Source organism: Tupaia chinensis, unplaced genomic scaffold (assembly GCF_000334495.1).
Source record: "Tupaia chinensis unplaced genomic scaffold, TupChi_1.0 Scaffold149831_1, whole genome shotgun sequence".
Lineage (NCBI taxonomy): Eukaryota > Metazoa > Chordata > Mammalia > Scandentia > Tupaiidae > Tupaia > Tupaia belangeri.
In genome coordinates this window covers 1,300,917-1,321,667 of record NW_006209676.1, presented here as the reverse complement: position 1 = coordinate 1,321,667, position 20,751 = coordinate 1,300,917, and the positions used below count along the sequence as shown (strand labels likewise).

General features: G+C 36.9%; 1 protein-coding gene across 1 annotated transcript in view; it reads right to left on the bottom strand.

Moving 5' to 3' along the window:
- Positions 1-20,751, bottom strand: part of STAG1 (STAG1 cohesin complex component) — a 314,569-nt gene that overhangs the window by 160,067 nt on the left and 133,751 nt on the right. The window contains 1 exon segment of the mRNA XM_027769480.1: positions 16,630-16,834. Within this exon segment, the coding sequence (XP_027625281.1) occupies positions 16,630-16,834 (205 nt within the window).

Here is a 20,751-nt window from a genome sequence, read left to right as displayed (position 1 = left end):
AAATGACATTAAAAAATACATATTTTTGGGAACCAGCAGTTAGCGTAATGGCTATGTCGCTGGACTCCCACGTAGTCGACCGTGGTTTGCGTTCCGGACCTGGTGGCTTAAAACTCACGCTGGGCGCGTGTGCGTGCGTGCCCAAGATCCTGAGAGGAGAATGGAGGAGAAGGGATTGCGGCGTGACCATCCCCCTTGGGGGGTGATTTCTCGCTTTCTGTCTCTAATGTCTCTCTCTGTCTGTCTGGTGAGCGCACGCGCCCTATAGTGAAAATCTCTCAAAAAAAAAAAAAAAAAAAAAAGAAAAAAAAATACATATTTTTGATGTATAGCGTATTAATGTTAAAAAAATGAAAAATTAATTAATAAAAAAATGAGAAAAAAAGTGTTAAGTGAAAAAAAATAAAAATACATATTTTGTTTTTCTTAAAATTCATTTAATTTCATTTTACAAAATATTAGGCTGACAGACTGGTGATGTGTGTGTGTATATATATATATATGTATATATGTGTGTGTGTGTATATATATATATACACACACCATTGGTGTAAGATATACATATTTAATTGCCAGAGAATGCATGTGCTTGCCAGAGAGAGAAAGAAAGTATCCCTGCAATGGGGTGGTCATACTGCAATCCTTTCCATTTATTTCTCTAACCCATGAGGATATAGGCAATACCGGACACATATGAACATGCATGCACACATTTTTCAAGACTCTAAGACCGGGAATTGAACTGTGAGTGGTCATGTGGGATCCAGCTCCCTATGCACAGGGTTTACCTGATGCACTACAAGGCTCAGATTGTAATTTAATAGTGCTATAGTGGGGAGACCAGGAGTTAGCATAATGGCTATGTCACTGGACTCCCACGTAGTCGACCGCAGTTCGTGTCCCGGACCCGGTGGCTTAAAACTCACGCTGGGCGGGTGTGCGTGCGTGCCCAAGATCCTGAGAGGAGAACAGAGGAGAAGGGATTGTGGCATGGCCATCCCCCTGGGGGGTGATTTCTCGCTTTCTGTCTCTCTGTCTCTCTCTCTGGCGAGCGCACATACCCTATAACAAAACAGAAACAAACAAACAAAAAAACCTCTAAAAAAAAAAAAAAAGTGGCATAGTGGTTAAGTGAGTCAGATCCCACATGGCAGATGCACAATTCAAGTACTAGCCTTGATGGCTTGAGGAATGTGCTAGGTGTGTGTGTGTGCACGTCTCAAATCCAAACAGAATGAAGAAATGGAGAAGGGATTATGGGAAGACCACATCCTATTGGGGAGTGCTTTGTCCCTCTCCCTCTTGGTCTTTTCTTTCTTAGTCACACACACACTGGCAATAAAAAAATAAAAAATAAAATAAAAAAAAAGAAAACATTGGTTTTTCACCATTAGTTCAGAAGCACCTATTTAGGGCACCCTCGTTCATTTTCAACTGATCATATACTGAACACTGTTCTGGGTGCTAGAGGTACAAAAGTGAATAAAACAATTACATGCCCTCATGAGTTTATATGCTGGTAGAGAAGACAAACAGACATATATCAAACAAGGGAGAAATGTCAGTAAAAATATTCATATAGTCAGGAAGGACCCTCTTGAGGCCTTAACATTTGAACATCAAGTGGGAGAGAAGGGATTCCTGTGTGACCAGACCCCACTGTGGAGTGTTTTCTCTGTCTCCTCCTATCTCTCTGGTGAGTGTATATATCCTCTGGCAATTAAAAAAAGAAAGAAAAAGATGAGACATAAATCGTGTCTTATAAAGTAAAGCTTACCAATATATTTATTGATGGGGAAAAAGACCAAGATATCTGATACTGTGTATATCATTTGTATAAAAAGAACGGGTTATTTTTATGTGTTAGATGTTTTCCTAAGCTCTTTACATATATTCTTCACACATTTATACCTCACAAATCTATGAAATAAAGTACAATCATTATTTCCTTTTCTTTTAAGAAAGGTTTTTTTGTTAAAGGGTGTATACACTTGTCAGAGTGACAAGAGAGAAAGAAATAGAGAAACAGGAAGGGAGAAATCACCGCCCTCCCAAGAAGGCTGCCATGTTGCAATCCCTTGTCCTCCATTCTCTTCTCAGGATTTTGGACATGCATGCACCTGACATGAGTTTTAAGTCTCGAGTCCAGGACTCGAACCGTGATCAACTATGTGAGAGTCCAGTAACATAATCATTATGCCATGTGCTGGTCCCATATTATCTCCTTTTTACATCAGAGAAAACTGAGGTGTACATCAGTTAAGAGACTTGTTGATTACACACCTAGTAAGTGGCAGAAATGGAATTAGATTACACGAAGTCTTGCTCTGTAGTCCAAGCTCTTAACCACACGTGGTATCAACTCTCACTATGCTATCACATTCATTAGCTTTGGAAAAATATCTAAGTAACTGGCAACTCTGACTGCCTTTAGGGAGATTTTGATGCCTGTAGGGCATGGGTAAAAGAATGACATCTCACTATATAACACTTTTTAAGTTTTAAGTCATATCACTGTATTAGCTCATCATCTTTCTTTTTTTTTAGTTTCTTTTGTCATAGGGCATGTGCATTTGCCAGAGAGAGACAAAGAGAGACAGAGAGGAGAAAAGTGAGAAACCACCACCAGGGAAGATGATCATGCCACAATGCCCGCTCCTCCATTCCCTTCTCAGGATTTTGGGCATGCATGCACATATGCCTGGTGTGATTTTCAAGCTGTCAGGTCTGGGACTCAAACCACGGTCAGTCATGTAGGAGGCCAGCGTCTTAACCACCACGCCACTTGCTGGTCTCATCATCATCACTTTTTAATTAAAATAATAAAACCATTGAATTGGTTTTTATTTTATTCACTAAAGGGTAAATAGAAAAAAAGAAACCCAAAGATTTAATCTCAAGAGGAATATTTACATGTTAGCTTTCTAACTTCTACCAGGAAAATGTGGTATTCCAAAAAACAAGGACACTGTTCCAAAAAGAAAAAGTAGCTGTGTCTTTCTGGAGAAAGTTGACACCTGACAACTGGCCAATGGTCTGGGCAATTAAGAAAGTAATTGGACCAGTCAGTGGCATGGTGGTTTGGCACTGTGGTGAAGACACTGGATCCAATAGAGTCAACAGTGCAGTTCTAGTCCTGGACTCCGTGGCTTGAAAAACAGGCTAGGTGCCATGTGAATGCTTATGTGCCCAAAATTCCAAGAGGAGAATGCAAAAGAAAAGGCTGCAGCATGACCACCTCTACTGAAAGGTGCTTTTTCTCTCCTCCGCACCCCATCTTTCCAGTGAGTAAATGTGTTGTACAGAAAAATTAGGAGGGTAGAAGGTAATTGTCAGGAAAAAAAAAAAAGGACAGTCAGGCCCAGCAGATGGCATAGTGGTTATGTTGCTAGACTCCAACATGGCTGACCACACTTCAAGTCCTAGACCCAGTGGCTTGAAAAACCATTCCAGATCTGTGTGTGTGCATGTGCAAGATCCCAGGAGGAGAATGGAGAAGAAAGGACAGTGCGGGTTGGCAATCCCCCTGGAGGGTGATTTCTCACTTTCCCTTTTACTCTATTGAGTGTACAGGTCCTCAGGCAAAAATCTCTCATAAAACCCAAACAAAAACCAAAAACACAGAGGCAGTGAAGTGGTAGGATAGAAACCTAAATGGTGCAGGTTCAGAGAAAGTAAGAAGAGACTGAGTGGAGACAGTGAATATAAATAATTCCTTGAAATCTGCTGCAAAGAAAAAGAGAAATGAAACTGTAGCTAGAGAGGCATGAAGGAATAAAGGAAGGTGAAGATTAAGTCTTACATGCTAAGGCTTAGCTATGTAATCCTGGTCAGTTATTTAATCAAACACTAATCTAGGTGCCTATCTTGAAGGTATTTCTGTATCTATGGTTAATAGGTACAATCAGATAACTTTAAATGAGAATATCCTCAATAACGTGAGGGTGTCTCAACCAATGAGTTGAAGGCTTAAGAGCAAAAGCAGGTTTTCCAAAGAAGAAATTTCTGAGAAGAAATTTCTGCTTCAAGACTACAACATAAAATCCTCAGCTTCCAGAATACCCTGCAGATCTCAAGAATACACAACTCCTGCCTGATGCTCGAGTTTGTTTGCCCTACAGATGTCAGATTTTCCAGCTCTCACAACTATGTTGAACAAATTAAAAATAAATCAGTATGTGTTTGTGATCTAAATGTATGTCCCATTGATTCCACTTCTTTTAAGATGTGATGATCTAAGTGTATGTCCTATTGATTCCACTTCTTTGAGTAATTCAGACAGACATAAAAGGTTTCTAAAAGAAAGATGAGTGATATTACACCATATTGATATAATGACAAGAATTATCTAATAGCAGAGGAAAATTAAAGTCTGGAGGGAGTGAGAACAATTTAAGGTGCAAAGTTCTTGAGCAGATGAACAGGGATCAAATTCACTGCATAAGTACAAGAACTGGCCTTAGATAGAGGGTACTATAATAAGAGAAAAGGTAGAGTACATGGATATAGCTGCAGCTAGGTAGGTTTAATTCTCGAAGGATTCTGACTGTCTCTATTAGAGAAGCAAGATGATCAGCTCAGGGTGAAGAGAAAGTAGTAGATGTTCCAGGTTTTAGGAGAAGGTATTAAAATAATGCTGTGAGGAGGTGGGAATAATCCTGCTATAACAGTATTACTAGATAGAATTACAGATCTAGCCCTATAGTTATTTATTTATTTATTTATTTTGAGAGTTTTTTTGCTATAGGGTGCATATGCTTGCCAGAAAGACAGAGAGAAACAGAAAGCAAGAAATCACCCCCCAGAGGAGATGGCCATGCCGCAATCCCTTCTCCTCCATTCTCCTCTCGGGATCCTGGGCATGCACACACACGCGCCTGGCGTGAGTTTAAGCCACTGGGTCCAGGACTTGAACTGTGGGGTCAACTATGTGAAAGTTCAGTGACATAACCATTACACTAACTGCTGGTCCCTAGTTATGTATTTTTCTCTAGCTATTTTATCTGCTCTGTTACAGACATGGAGAAGCTGGTGATACAGGGTTTTCTTAGGGGGTATGAAGAAGGCAAGTAAGTCAAGGGTATGAAGAAGGCAAAGGCAATGAGGACATGCAGGTGGTAAAAAAAAAAAAATTTTTTTTTGGAGAGATTTTTACTATAGGGCGCGTGCGCTCGCCAGACAGACAGAGAGAGACATTAGAGACAGAAAGCGAGAAATCACCCCCCAGGGGGGATGGTCACGCCGCAATCCCTTCTCCTCCATTCTCCTCTCGGGATCTTGGGCATGCACGCACACGCGCCCAGCGTGAGTTTTAAGCCACCGGGTCCAGGACGCGAACCGCGGTCGACTACGTGGGAGTCCAGCGACATAGCCATTACGCTAACTGCTGGTTCCCTAAAAAAAAAAGAAGAAATATTTAAAGTCTCAATAGAAGAAAAACAATACTGGAGTGGGATCAAAGAAAAAAAAATAGCCTTCTGGTCAGAACAGCCAGTTACACTGCTAGACTCCCACATAGTTGACTGCAGTTTGAGTCCCAGACCTGGTGGTTTAAAACTCACACCAGGCATGTGTAGGTACATGCCCAAAATCCCGAGAGGAGAGTGAAATTCTCCATGAGGGGTGGGGGGTCCTCACTTTCTGTCTCTGTCTCTCTGACAAGGACATGCACCCTATAGCAAAAACCTCTTTAAAACTTTTATTTTTTCTGAGAGGTTTATTTGCTACAGGGCACGTGCACTTGCCAGACAGATAGACAGAGAGAAAGCTAGAAATCACTTCCCGGGGGGGTGGCCACGCTGCAATCCCTTCTCCTCCATTCTCCTATCGGCATCTTGGGCACACATGCACACGTGCCCGGTGTGAGTCCAGCGACTAAGCCATTATGCTAACTGCTGGTCCCTTTAAAACATTTTTAGAGAAAAGAATGATTCTGTTTTTAAAAGTTCAGTTAGAAAGTGAGTGAAGGGCTTAATGACAAACTTCCAATATCCAAATGGTAAAGATTTAGTTAATCTGGGGTCAGCAAGTGGTGTGGTAGTTAAAGCACTGGACTCCCACATGGTCAACCATGGTTCAGGTACCAGATCTGGCAGCTTACTCTTCTTCTTTCCCTTTCTATTTCTCTGTCTCCCTCTGGTCCAAAAATTTTTAAAAATAATTCAAAAATAATGATTTATTTATTTAATTCCATTTGTTATTGTTATTTTTTTATTTGACCACAGAGAGAAAGAAAGGGAAAGTGAGAAAGCAAGCCACCAGGTCCGGGAATCGAACCATGGTTGGCTGGTGGGAATCTGGGGCCCTTATCCACTACACCACCTGCTGGCCCCTCTCTGGTCAAATTTTAAAAATAAATAACAAAATTAAATAAACAAATTATTATTAAAAAAATAAAAAAGATTTAGTTAATCCTGTCTCTTAAAACCCTAACTAAAATAGTAAAGAGAAAATAATTTTCATCTTCAATGAATCCAGAAAACACTTACAACCCCAAAGTGCAACAGATGAATAAATGAATATGACAGCAAGAGGATGAACAGAGATCCCTGAAATCAAACCAAAGGGTAAAAAGCAAAGCAACCATATTTATAAGAAAAAAAAGCTGTTTTGCTCTGTAGACCTCAAAAGCACTCAGGAATTAAAAGAGCTAGGTTCCAAAGAGGATGGGGTGAAGTATAGTCTGCAAATGGGAGTATTATCTCTATCTCAAAGTTTGTTCTAGTAAATAAATATCTAAATCCCGACTCTAAACTAGGCAGTTAGGCAATTTCTCTACCACACACACACATCCTTGGAAATCCAGACATTTATCTACTAAAGCAAATAAACCAGAATTTTGCAGTCATTGACTTCTACGTGTGATGTACAGAGTACCTCAAGTGCTTCCCTTACCCTCTCCAACTCCAAAATAGCTGTCAAACTGAAGAACACTGGAAGATCTCTTTATAAAGAAGTTGAACTTCTTGGAAAATTACTACCAACACCAACATCTGAGGTACTACAATGAAAATACTACCTACCCTACAGCAGTAGGGCAGTCTGAAAGCTAAAGTCACTGTCCCACCTTGCCACTCTCTCAACCCCTCTCTGGCAATGAGCTTCATAGTGTCTCACGGTTAACAATGACTAGTGGACCAAACCACAGATATTTGAGGAAATTTTTTCTAATATGAAAAACAGTGATAAAAGAAGAGAAGAAGAGAGGGTAAGGCTAGGGAAGACTACTTCAGAGAAATAACTGTCATCAAAAATATAAAAAGATACAAGGGACTTCTAAAGTTTGTTTAAAAAATGAAAGAATGAGTTTATTAAATTTGATAATGAGACAAAAATTTTGGTGCAAAAAACTCTAAATTACATGCACAGTGTTTTCACAAAATGCATTTTCTTTTCTTTTCTTGGAGAAGTTTTTGCTTCTGGGCACGTGCGCTCACCAGAAAGACAGAGAGAGACAGACAGAAAGTGAGAAATCACTCCCCAGGGGGGATGGCCACGCCACAATCCCTTTTCCTCTTGGGATCCTGGGCACACATACAAACGCACCAGGCTTGAGTTTAAGCCACTGGGCCCAGTACTCGAAACGTTGTCGACTATATGGGAGTCTAGCGACATAGCCATTACGCTAAGTGCTAGTCCCACAAAATGCACTTTCTATCAACTTTTGAAGATCATTCATATTATATTTATGAAAGACATACTGTCTAAAAAAGAGATTTAGAGAATGAGAAAGAACTCTTAGAAACTTAAAACAAGAGATAACATGTAGTGCACACATCACCATGAAATTTCAAGATACAAAGAAAAATCTAAAAGCTTTCTAAAGTAAAAAGCAGGATTAGAATCAAAAGCCTACATAGCAATGAACTCTTCAACAGAAATAGTGGGAGCTAGAGAAAAACTTTGAAGAAAATAACTTTCAATGATGAAACCTACATTGGGTAAGGTTGTTAAACATGAGGATAAAACATATCTTTCAGGCATGCAAAGTCTCAAATATATACTTCCCCAGTATCTCTTTTCTCAAGAAGTTGTAAGAGGAAAGAATAAATTAAGAAACAAAGAAAACAAAAGATGACAGGGGATCCAAAAAGTGACAAAGGATCCAAACAATGAAAGAAACATCAACTAAATTAAAGTACATCTAAATTTTAGAAAATGAGGCATCATTTAAAAAATTTAATGTATGTAAAAATGAATACCAAAAAACAAATCAAAACATTGGTTTAAAAATAGAGTGAGTAAATACAGTAGCAAAATGCAGTGATCTGTGTACAGTCCTACATAAAAAGTTCCCAGTTTAAGTACAGAGATCTTCCTGGGTTTCTCAGGAACACATATACCCATGAACCAGAACTCGCTGCGGCTGGTGGATCACAGCATGAACACCTCTGTCTAATGCCTCTCTCAATAATGGAAATAATAAATAAATAAACTTAAGCCAAAAAAAAGAGAGAGTTTTCATAAATATAATTCTAAAAAATTAAAGGAAACATCAACATTGTATGGCAATATCCTATGTGGTGTACAACTATGGTTCATTTTTATTTTTGTCCATTTTTTCTTAAATTTTCTGTAAGTGTATATATACTTTTATATGCACAGAAAAAACTTAAATATACAATATAGAAATAATATATTTTTTTAAAGTTTCTTTCTTGCTCTCAAGTGAGAGAAAAAAAGGCTCCCCAAACAGGGTCTTCATTCTACGATCCCATCCCTACCAGCCTCAGACAGCTAAAATCAGGCAGAGGGAGACCTTGTAACACAAACCCAGAGTATTCTTGTGTGGTTTCAGCATTCTATAAAACTTTTCAATTTCTCTGTCCTCTTTAGAATCAAGACAAATGAGCTTTATCGTTCTCCATATCATGGCTATAATGTCCAACAATTACTGAGTGACTTCTGTATCTTAAATGCTTGTATATAATTTTAAATTATCATTTTATGTTTATAAAAACTCCTCTAATAACCTAATTTTCAGACCTGATGATAAAAAGTAAAAGAGAGATGGGACCAGCAGTAGGCGTAATGGCTATGTCGCTGGACTCTAAGTACAGAGATCTTCCTGGGTTTCTCAGGAACACATATACCCATGAACCAGAACTCGCTGCGGCTGGTGGATCACAGCATGAACACCTCTGTCTAATGCCTCTCTCAATAATGGAAATAATAAATAAATAAACTTAAGCCAAAAAAAAGAGAGAGTTTTCATAAATATAATTCTAAAAAATTAAAGGAAACATCAACATTGTATGGCAATATCCTATGTGGTGTACAACTATGGTTCATTTTTATTTTTGTCCATTTTTTCTTAAATTTTCTGTAAGTGTATATATACTTTTATATGCACAGAAAAAACTTAAATATACAATATAGAAATAATATATTTTTTTAAAGTTTCTTTCTTGCTCTCAAGTGAGAGAAAAAAAGGCTCCCCAAACAGGGTCTTCATTCTACGATCCCATCCCTACCAGCCTCAGACAGCTAAAATCAGGCAGAGGGAGACCTTGTAACACAAACCCAGAGTATTCTTGTGTGGTTTCAGCATTCTATAAAACTTTTCAATTTCTCTGTCCTCTTTAGAATCAAGACAAATGAGCTTTATCGTTCTCCATATCATGGCTATAATGTCCAACAATTACTGAGTGACTTCTGTATCTTAAATGCTTGTATATAATTTTAAATTATCATTTTATGTTTATAAAAACTCCTCTAATAACCTAATTTTCAGACCTGATGATAAAAAGTAAAAGAGAGATGGGACCAGCAGTAGGCGTAATGGCTATGTCGCTGGACTCCCATGTAGTTGACCGTGGTTTAAGTCCCAGACCTGGGGCTTAAACTCACTCTGGGTGCATGTGTGTGCGTGCCCAAGATCCTGGGAGGAGAATGGAGGAGAAGGGATTGTGGCATGGCCATCCCCCCCTGGGGGTTGATTTCTTGCTTTCTGTCTCTGTTTCTCTTTTGTCTTTCTGGCAAGCGCACACGCCCTATATAGCAAACCCCTCCCATAAAAAAAAAAAAAAAAAAAAAGTAAAAGAGAGACATCTAAAAAATAATTACTTCTTTAGTTAAAACATTTTTTAAAATTACTCTAGACCTATATGAAGGAACCTGGAAAAATTCATGGAAAAGTAAAATTAACGTATGAGCTTATTTTGGTAGAAAAAAAATTGAAATCCATGCATAGTTTTTCATAATATGAATTGTCCATAAACTTTTAAAAACCTTTTGTATTTACAGATTCATAACGGTAATTATATTTTAAAATTAAACTTTATTTTGTAGGCCCAATTACATGACATAGTGGTATTTGCAGATTTTTACCAACTATTGGGGGTTAATCTCGTAAGAATTCCAGAAATCTACTATATGCAAATGCAACAGAACTGTATAAAGGTTTTGTATCTGGAGGAAAGGTGAGAAAGACAGAAATGAGAAAGTAACATAAGATTAAAAGTACAAAGTAATGAAAAGTAAGAGTTTAGAAGAATAATAAACAACATATATAAGGAAAATAACAGACCAAAGCAAAAAAGAGAGATTATTTATACTCTATGGTCCGTTCTTTGATAATGCCTGATTGCCCTAAAATTTTCAGGTCCTAATCACATAAACAGAAATAACTTGATTAAAAGTTATAAAATAATGGGACCAGCAGATGGTGTAATGGTTACATCACTGGACTCCCACTGGTGGCCTAAAACTGATGCTAGAGACCAGAAGATGGTGTCATGGTTACATTGCTAGTCAATCATGGTTCAAGTTCCTAACTCGGCAGCTTAAAGCTCATGCCAGGCATGTGTGTGTGCGCGCGCGTGCATGCCCAAAATCCCGGGAGGAGAATAGAAGAGAAGGGACTGCATTGTAGCCATCCTTCCTGGGGTGTGATTTCTTGCTTTCTGACCCTCTGTCTCTCTGGCGAGTGTATTTGTCTTATACCAAAATCTCTCTTAAAAAATAAACTCACACTGGTATGTGCTTAACATCCAGAGAGAATGGAGGAAAGGGGACTGTTGCATGGTCATTCCTACCAGGAGTGATTTCTGGCTTTCTGTTTTTCTCTGCATGACCGGCTACGGAACACGCCCTATAGCAAAAATCTCCCTCTAAAAAAAATTGCCATGTCTTTATTACTAAAGTAAAGTAGGTAACTCAATAAATTCTGAGTAAAACATAAATGAAGAGAAACATAAGCCAACACTATTAGCCCTTTTGATCATTAGAGAACATAGCAGCAGCTCACTGAAAGTTAGGTGTTATGCCAAGCTCTCCTAATTTGTTCTAATAAAAGGTAGCTATATTCTTCCCCTTTTTACGTAAGAAAGTGAAATAAGGTAAGTTAAGGATTTACCCCACTATAAAAGGCACAGAGAGGTATGAATTCAGACACTTAGGCTCCAGGACCCATTCTTATCAACCACTATATTTTATGGCTTCAGTAACTAATGCCAAATAAAAAAGTGGTAATTTTCTCAGGCAAAATTATGTTCAGCTTCATATGTTTAAAGAATAAAGTAATTTCATATGTCATACCTTTCCTCAGGGGTTAAAGTACAGAAAATTTAACTTTGTAAGAAATATTAATCAATAATGAATTACATGTCAGTATAAAATCAACCATATGTCAGCATAAGGATGTTCAACAATATGGTATAAAGAAATGTATACTGTTTCAAGAGTCTGAGTGACCTGTTAACCACTGGTCAATAATAAACTCAGCCACAATTTCAAATTTTTCCTAAATTAATTTTGGAAAAAAAAAAGAATAAATCATTTCATTAATAATACAAATCGTGTATTAATTTCCTTTTGTTGTAATTAGCATTTTTAAATCTGAAGTGAAAGGTAGCCAATATTAATATATTTGTAACATCACAGAAAATTATGTATATGAGAAAATAACAAAAAAATAAAAAGTTACACCAATATTGTTCATCCTAGAAATTACCATCTAATAAAAATTTTAAATTAACAACTTGTAAGGTACTGGTATATATTTTAAAAGATAATAATCTAAAAATAAGATAGAACTATCATTTTGAAAAATGAATTCTTTGAGAGTAAAATTATATTCATAATACCAAGCGACAAAGTGGTATAACAAAGATAATCTTACGTAGTTATGACCTTGGGTAAAAAAGATATTTTCTCATAAAATATAAAAACTTTGGACCAGCAGTCGGTGTGGAGGTTAAGGCAGCTTGAAAACAAAGATAATCTTACCTATTTTTGACCTTGGAAAAAGAAAGATATCTTCTCATAAAATATAAAAACTGTGGGCCAGCAGCTGGTATGGAGGATAAGGCAGCTTGATCTCACATAGCCAACAGCATAGTTTGAGTCCCAGATCCAGTGGCTTGAAAAATACACTAGGAGCAGGTACATGAATATCTAAAAATTATGAGAGGAAAATGGAAAAGGGACTGCAGTGTGGCTATCTATTCCTATGGTGATTTCTTACCTTCCCTCTCTATCTCTGTGTCTCTCTGGTGGGTATACCCATTCTACTGCAAAACTAAAAAAAAAATTTTTAAATAAGAAACTTAATGAAATAGGGAAAAAAAATCTCCCAGTCTCAGATCATAAATCCATCAGAATAATTATGATAAAATGTTTCTTACATAAATTAAATCCAAAAGCTACATTCTAATATGTCCAACTGAGATCACTATTTGGAACAGAAATAAGGGTGCTTAATTCTGCATATTAATAATTAATGAAAACTTTTCTGCATGTAGTGTGAAGCTTCTTAATTAAAATGGGTCAAATAAATAGGACAGTATATCCAATTAACAGAAGTGAAAAATAAGGAAAATATAAATGTAATTGTCAAGAGCCTGTTTCAATTTTTTGATAAAGACCATTCCAGAAAGAATTTATCTCCAACAGAAAAATGAGAATACTTATTCTAAAAACTGTGGAATAGACCAAAGAACTATAGAATGATAAAAACTTTTAATAAAAATGTAGTAAAAGTATACAATTAAGTGCAATGCATAAACACTAACAATAGGAAGTCATTACTTAATTCACAGTAAGAAAAGGGGGTATCTGGAAAACAGAATAAAAGTACTGCTGATAAGACCACTCTGATGACTTACAAAGCGCTGGAACTCATCATATCTATACCCTACAAAATAACTAACCTGATTGTCTCTCTTCTCAGCTAAGATATAAGCAATGTCAAGGAGCATTTTATTCCAAAGCCGATAACCATATCTGGCCATAACTGCCTTGTAACTGTCCATGCACATAGTCTTTGAAGCAGAGGATTAAATGTTCCTGCCCATTTTATCTAGTCCCCAAGACTTGTCCTGCAAAGTGAATAAAAATGATTATCTTTTAATCTACGCCTCACATACATACCATTTAAAAAAAAAAAGAAAGAAAAAGGGCAAAGATAGGAACAAAAAAATTCTTGAAAAAATAATTATTGTCCAGCCTAGAATTAATTCCCATTAAGCTCTCTGTGCTTTGCTGAAGAGTGATTGACATGTCTCATATTTTAAACAAATGAGCCTTGGAAGACATGACCAATAGTGTAGAGACACAGGAATTTCAGTGCTTTTTAAGTAAATTTAGAGAGTAACTGAAAAACAGGTTTTGTACTTTGAAATATCAGTAAAACATAACATTGATTACATTCAGTTTCTTGAGTTCTGATTATGAAAAATAATTTGAAATTCAAATAGGCTCTATGATGACATAAAAAGAGCTTGGGTAAAAACAAAATGGAATTTCTCAAGCAGTTTAAAAAGCTATCATGAATAATGATAAATTGTGGAAAGAAAAAAAGGTACTAGGGGAGGAGGAGGGAGTTATTCTAAAGGAAGAGGAGGAAAGTCATACATGACATCTGTTTAAAACATGTAATTTTAGCAAAAAATTAGAGAAGCAAAAAAAATAAATCAATAAAAGTTACGGAAAATGAGCTAATGGAAAGGACAGCTAAAATGAAGCATCAAGAAGGCAGTGAGTGAAACAGTAATATTTCATTTACATGGCAGTGAAGGACAAATGCAAATGAATGAAAGTGTGTTATCTAGAAAATTAAAATGAAGTTTCAGAGTCAAAATATTCTGCATATTTCTATAACATAGCACTCATTCTCTTGTGTTCTTAAATACAGAGAATACATACAGGTTTCTGGATTAAGAAGAGGTAGCTTGTTTCTACACAGAAGCCCCAGAGTGCTATCTTGAGGTCCGTAAACGGATTTGTTTTCTTCTTTGCTATAAATTTTCATTTCACAGGACTATCAATAGAATAGTATCTAAGGTTTGCCCTCCATTAATTGGTTGTTTCTCCTTCTGCCTTGGCCTTGGAAAATCAGGTAATAAATATCTTGTGTATCAAGGCAGGTTCATTAATTTTTTCTGACAGCAATTTTAGCTATTCAGAAGCAATTTCTACTTATATTTAATATTTCAAAATTTCAAATCATTGGGACCAGCAGTTAGCGTAACGGCTATGTCGCTGGACTCCCATGTAGTTGACTGCGGTTTGCGTCCCGGACCCGGCGGCTTAAACTCACACCAGGCGTGTGTGCGTGCATGCCCAAGATCTCAAGAGGAGAATGGAGGAGAAGGGATTGTGGCATGGCCATCCCCCCTGGGGGGTGATTTCTTGCTTTCTATCTCTCTGTCTTTCTGGCGAGTGCACACGCCCTATAGCGAAAACCTCAAAAAAAAAAAAAATTCAAATCATTGTATTTCCTATGCATTTGACAACCAGGTAAATGGGCATTACTACACACAGAAAGAGAAAAGTAAGATGAAAATTAAATGGAAACAGAAAACATGGTTAAGAGAAAAAACAAAAACAAAACAAACCAACAACCAAAGACCAAATGCAGAGATAATAAATATCATAAAAGTAGAGAAAACTATATGACAGCAAATAACCTTATTAACAATAAATAGTACTTCTCCAGTATCTTTTTCAAAAAGACCCAAGTATATTTAAAATCCCTTCCTAATAATGACGAAGATACTCTCAAAGCACAGAATGAGCTACATTTGCTGTTATGCATAAAAAAATTTTCAACAGTAAGCTCTATTTTTAATTCAACTTTTTAAAAGATAAAACTGGGCAAAATATTTCCTTCTCTTACTAATAAATAATTGACACTCTCAAAAAAGAAAACTGTTTCATATTTGTTTGGCACAGAACTATAAGTAAGAGAAAAATAAACACTATTATAAATTAACTAAGTTGAGTAACAAAGAATAGAATTGGAAAAAAATATGACTCAGATAATATTATCATATTGGCTGACAACAGCTTAAGCCTGAAAATGATAAAATTTTAAATCAGGTGTTTGCAATATGTAGTCTCTAAACCACTACCATCAACATCACCTAGAAACCTGTAAAACTCTGGGAGTGAGTCCCAGCAGTCTTTTTCAAAAAGCCTTGTAGGTGACTCTGCTATGTGCTAAAATTTGAGAACCAATGCTTTAACTAAAGGAGACAAATAAAACACTGACATTTAATATAAGATGAAATGCAATGAATTAATTTCAATCTGTTTTTGTCATGGTAATAAGATGAATACAGAGTTGTTACTGAAAATGTAGCTTAAGAATAATTAAGCATGTTTATGCACACACATGCAGGGATGTGTGGAATTCCATGTCATGGATAAATAAAAAAGTAATCATTTTAGAAAAGAACAGTTAAAATAACAGAAAATAAAAAAATTGATAAATAATCTTGTTGAAAACAAGGAAAAAATGAGTATACTTTGTTGACAAGATGTCAGGATAATTCTAAAAGCAAGAAAGCAAGTGAAAACTGCAATTAACTAGTTCTTCAGATCATCTAAAGTCCACCCAAAAAAGGCCACTGGAATAAATTGATTTTAGAGATGTTGTGTTGAGATATGTTTAAATTATAATGGAACTAGAAATGTGTATCTGTTATATTAGTATCTGGTAGATGGAATTGTTTCAAATAAACAAATACTTACAAGTTATGCATAATAACAATGAAAAGTAAAGAAATATAATTAAATAGAGAAAAAAGTATAAATTTGGAATTTCAAATATAATTGCTTGGGTTTTCTAAAGAATTTGGCCTACAGGCCTTTTAAGTTCTTCGGTTGGGTCAGCAGGTGGTGTGCTAGTTAAGGCACTGAATTCCCACTTGGCCAACTGTAGTTTGAGTTTAGACTAGTGGTTTAAAAATCATGCTGGGCGTGTGTGCGTATGTGCGCAAAATCAGTAGACAGAACAGAGAAGGAATTGCACATCCCTTCTGGGGTGTGATTTCTCACCTTCCCCCGTCTCTCTCTGGTAAGCGCATGTGCCCTATAGCAAAACAAAACAAAACAACTAAAAAAAAATATTTGGTTATAAAATACAGAAGTAGAAAAATAAATGCTCATAAACATTAATTGAAACTAGCCAAAAAAAATCAGTTTTCATTCTTAAGGCTATTAAATGCCAGTTATCAAGACACACACATTTCACCAAAACTGATAAACCACTCTGATGAATTTGGGGGAAATGTTATTTTTCAGGTGTGCAATTATTAATTTGAATTAATATTTAATCTAAAAAGAGTTTAATTAGAATAAAACATATTTAACAAAACTAAAAGAAATAAAATGTTGGTCACTTACCGGCAAGGGTACTTGTATGCCTAAAAGCTCTGACCTGGGAGTCTGACAAACCAGTCAAAAGGGATATTACTGTGTCCATCATATACTCATCATAAATTATGCTATACTGACACTGTCGAATCAGGACTCCAATAAATTCACAAAAGTTTGAACGAAATTTTTTCCACTGAGGTCCAGGCATTGTAAGGGGATAATCACCACTGTCCTAAAAGAAATAAAGAGAATGTATTAAGTATGCTATATGATAGTAGTTTGAGCAAATATTTTTTTTCCTTCCTACCTATACAGAAATGCTTTTCCTCAAAACATGTGGACAGACATAGAAACTGACTTTCATAGGTAGATTGGAATGGCTTTACTTTTTTATTTTGAAGTACCATAACTCAGTAATTCTTAAAGCAGTTAAGACTTATTTTGGAACTGGCATTAACAGGTATCAGCAGATGGTATAATGGTTATATTGCTGGACTTCCACGTAGTAGACCAAGGTTCTAATCCTGGACCAAGCGACTTAAAACTCACGCCCGTTACATGTGCATGCATTCCCAAAATCCTAAGAGGTGAATGGAGAAAGGATTATGGTGTGGCCATCCCCACTCCCAGGTGTGATTTCTCGCTTTCTTTCTCTCCGGTGAGTGCACATGTCCTATAGCAAAAATCTCTCTTAAAAAAAAAAAAAAGGGACCAGCAGTAAATGTAATGGCTATGTTGCTGGACTCCCACATAGTTGGCCGTGGTTCCAGTCCCGGATCCGGGGGCTTAAACTCACGCTGGGTGCGTGTGCGTGCGTGCCTAAGACCCTGAGAGGGGAACGGAGGAGAAGGGATTGCGGCGTGGCCATCCCCCCGGGGGGTGATTTCTCACTCTCTGTCTCTCTATCTCTCTGTCTGGTGAGCGCACGCACCCTATAGCAAAAACCTCTCCAAAAAAAAAAAAAAAAGAACTGTAATTTACTTCACTGCTCTAGGCCTTTTATTTAAAATAATTTAAATCTTGGGACCAGCAGTTGGCATAATGGCTATGTCGCTGGACTCCCACTCGATCATGGTTCGAGTCCTAGATCCAGTGGCTTAAACTCACACTGGGTGCATGTGCGTGCAAGCTCAAGATACCAAAAGGAGAATGGAATGTTGAAGAAAGAAAATCTGATTTAAGTGACTAATAGCCAAAAATAACTTCTATGTTTCTACTGTGGTTGACTAGGTAGGTTTATTCACAAGAGGAAATAAAGAATTATTTGACCATGACACCTACAGGAGTCCCTACTCTTTTGTTTAAGAATGCCTAATTAATCTGATAACACTATTATTCAAAACAATGGATACAGAATAGCTTATTTCTAAATGGCATTCCACACTGGATTTAACATTCAAAACAAATAAAAAAATTTAAGAAACAGCTCATTAATGGATACTAAAACCATTAAGTGGTAGCCATCATTAGCAGAATGTTAACATAATGCAAAATTATTTGGTAACTGTAAAGGAAAAAGTATCTTTATGATAATATGCAGTGGAAACTACATTCAACAAGTAATAAATCTTAGTGTTACTAATAAGTAGGTAAGCTGATAATATGTGCTACCTGTGATACAGTATGAAGTACACAGTACAAAATTTTGTTGCAAAACAATACACAATTAATCTTTTCTTTTCTTTTTTTTTTTTTGGAGAGGTTTTTTGCTATAGGGCACGTACGCTCGCCAGATAGACAGAGACAGAGAGACAGAAAGCGAGAAATCACCCCCCAGGAGGGATGGCCACGCCGCAATCCCTTCTCCTCCATTCTCCTCTCAGGATCTTGGGCACGCATGCACACGCGCCCGGTGGGAGTTTAAGCCACTGGGTCCGGGACTTGAACCACGGTCGACTACGTTGGAGTTCAGTGACAGAGCCATTACGCTAACTGCTAGTCCCACAATGCACAATTAATCTAATGACACGTTTAGAACTATAATAACTTTGAGCTATAAAATACAAGGTATATAGGAACAAGTTAAATAATAACAAAGAAAAAAGTCAAAGAAAAAAAACATGTGATGGGGACCAGAGTTGTCGTCACGGCTATGTCGCTGAACTCCCATGTAGTCAACTGCTGAGTCTCAGACCTGGTGGCTTAAACTCACGCCGGGCGTGTGTGCATTTGTGCCCAAGATCCAGAGAGAAAAATGAAGAAGAAATTGCAGCGTGGCCATCCCCCCCATGGGGGGGGAGGGGCGCGGGGATTTCTTGCTTTTTGTCTCTCTGGCGAGCGCACGCACCCTATAGCAAGAGAAAACAAAACAAAACAAAACAAAACCTTTTTTTAAAAAAAAAAAAAGCGAGATGGATACCTCACTGGTCAATTAGCTTGATATTGTCAATAACATGTAAAGAAAAATAAGAAGTAAAGTAAAGGAACTGTTGTTATATTTTCAAAATGTCCTGAAGATCCAACAATCAAACACACTATGTTTTTTTCCCCAAATATATGATAGCTTGCTCCATTCAACTTCTTCATGTGTTTCCTCAAAGTTGCATTCTCAGAGAAGTGTTCCTGACAACCCTACTGTTTAATTACCAGAAGGTTTATGCCCTTGTAAGACAGAGAAACAGAGAGAGAAAATACTGCCTAATGGGTCGTGGTCATGCCACAATCCCTTTTCTTCCTTTTCTCCAACCTGTCAGGATTTGGGGCAAACAGGCACACATGTTCAACATGTGTTTCAAGGTGCCAGGGATGGGAGTCACACTGCAATCAGCCATAAGAGACTGTGCTTTCCCTAATGACTACCCTTCTTGAAATATTTCCCCTTGCCCCTGTAATCTCTTCCTCCCACTGTTACTGTGTGCAGGACTTGCTACCTTTAATTATACTATTCATAAAATATGACAGGTCTTTGAAAAGTTTGTGGAAAACACACATCATGGAAAAATTATGCATAGATATAAATTTTTCGCACCAAAATAAATTTGTAATTAAGTTTTTACTCTTTTAAAATTATTTTTGCTACAGGGAACATGCACTTGATAGAGTCAGAGAGACAGAAAGCGAGAAATCACCTCCTGGGGGAATGGCCATGCGGCATTCCCTTCTCCTTCATTCTCCTCTCTGGATTTTGGGAACACACACACATGCCCAGTGTGAGTTTTAAGCCACTAGGTTCAGGACTCAAACCACAGTGGACTGCATGGGAGTTCAGCGACATAACCAGGCATCTGCTGGTTCCTATAATTACATTTTTACATAAACTTTTTTTTTTTTTGTCAGAAAGCATATATGTTCACTACACAAAGACTGAAAAAGAGAGAAACAGAGAGAGAAAGTATGTCCAATAGGGGATGGTCACATTGCAATCTTTTCTCTATTTCTTCACCCTCTCAAAATTTTGGGCGTATGCTCAGTTTGTTTGTTTTATCAAGTTACTAGGACTGATATTTGAACTGCATGGAGGGCCACATGAGATATGGCTCACTTTACCACCAAGCCCTGGTCTCTCATATTTTGCCCAGGTATTTTATTTATTGAATTTCTAAGCTAAACTTTAAATTCTATGAAGGCAGGTTTTTGCCTAGTGTATCAGTGCTGTGTCCACAATACCTGGAATTAAACAAATAAGAAGGGTCTTCAAAAAGTTCATAGAAAATGAGTTTTATGAAAAACCTATACATAAATTTCAAATTGTTTTTACACCAAAACAAACTCATAAATTCTATTTTTTCCATGAGTTTTTAGTCCCTTCAATGTTATGATCAAGTGAAAAACATTGCAAAAATGATACTTTAAAAAATGGGTCTAAAATAATTATAGAAATATCTAAAACATTCCTGATATTTTTACCCTTATCCATACATTTTGACAATCTGTGTCTTCTAGCACAGACAAAAATGAGAATACGTAAAATCAACACAGCAATGGAACTACCAATATCACCATGTTTAAATATGCTCTCCTCAAAACTGTTATCGATTGCTAAATGAGATGCCACAAAATATCTGCCTTCTATTGTCATCCATGGACCGTGATAAACATTTAATAAAAACTGATAGGGAACCAGCAGTTAGCGTAATGGCTATGTCGCTGGACTCCCACGTAGTCGACCGCAGTTCATGTCCCGGACCCGGTGGCTTAAAACTCACACCG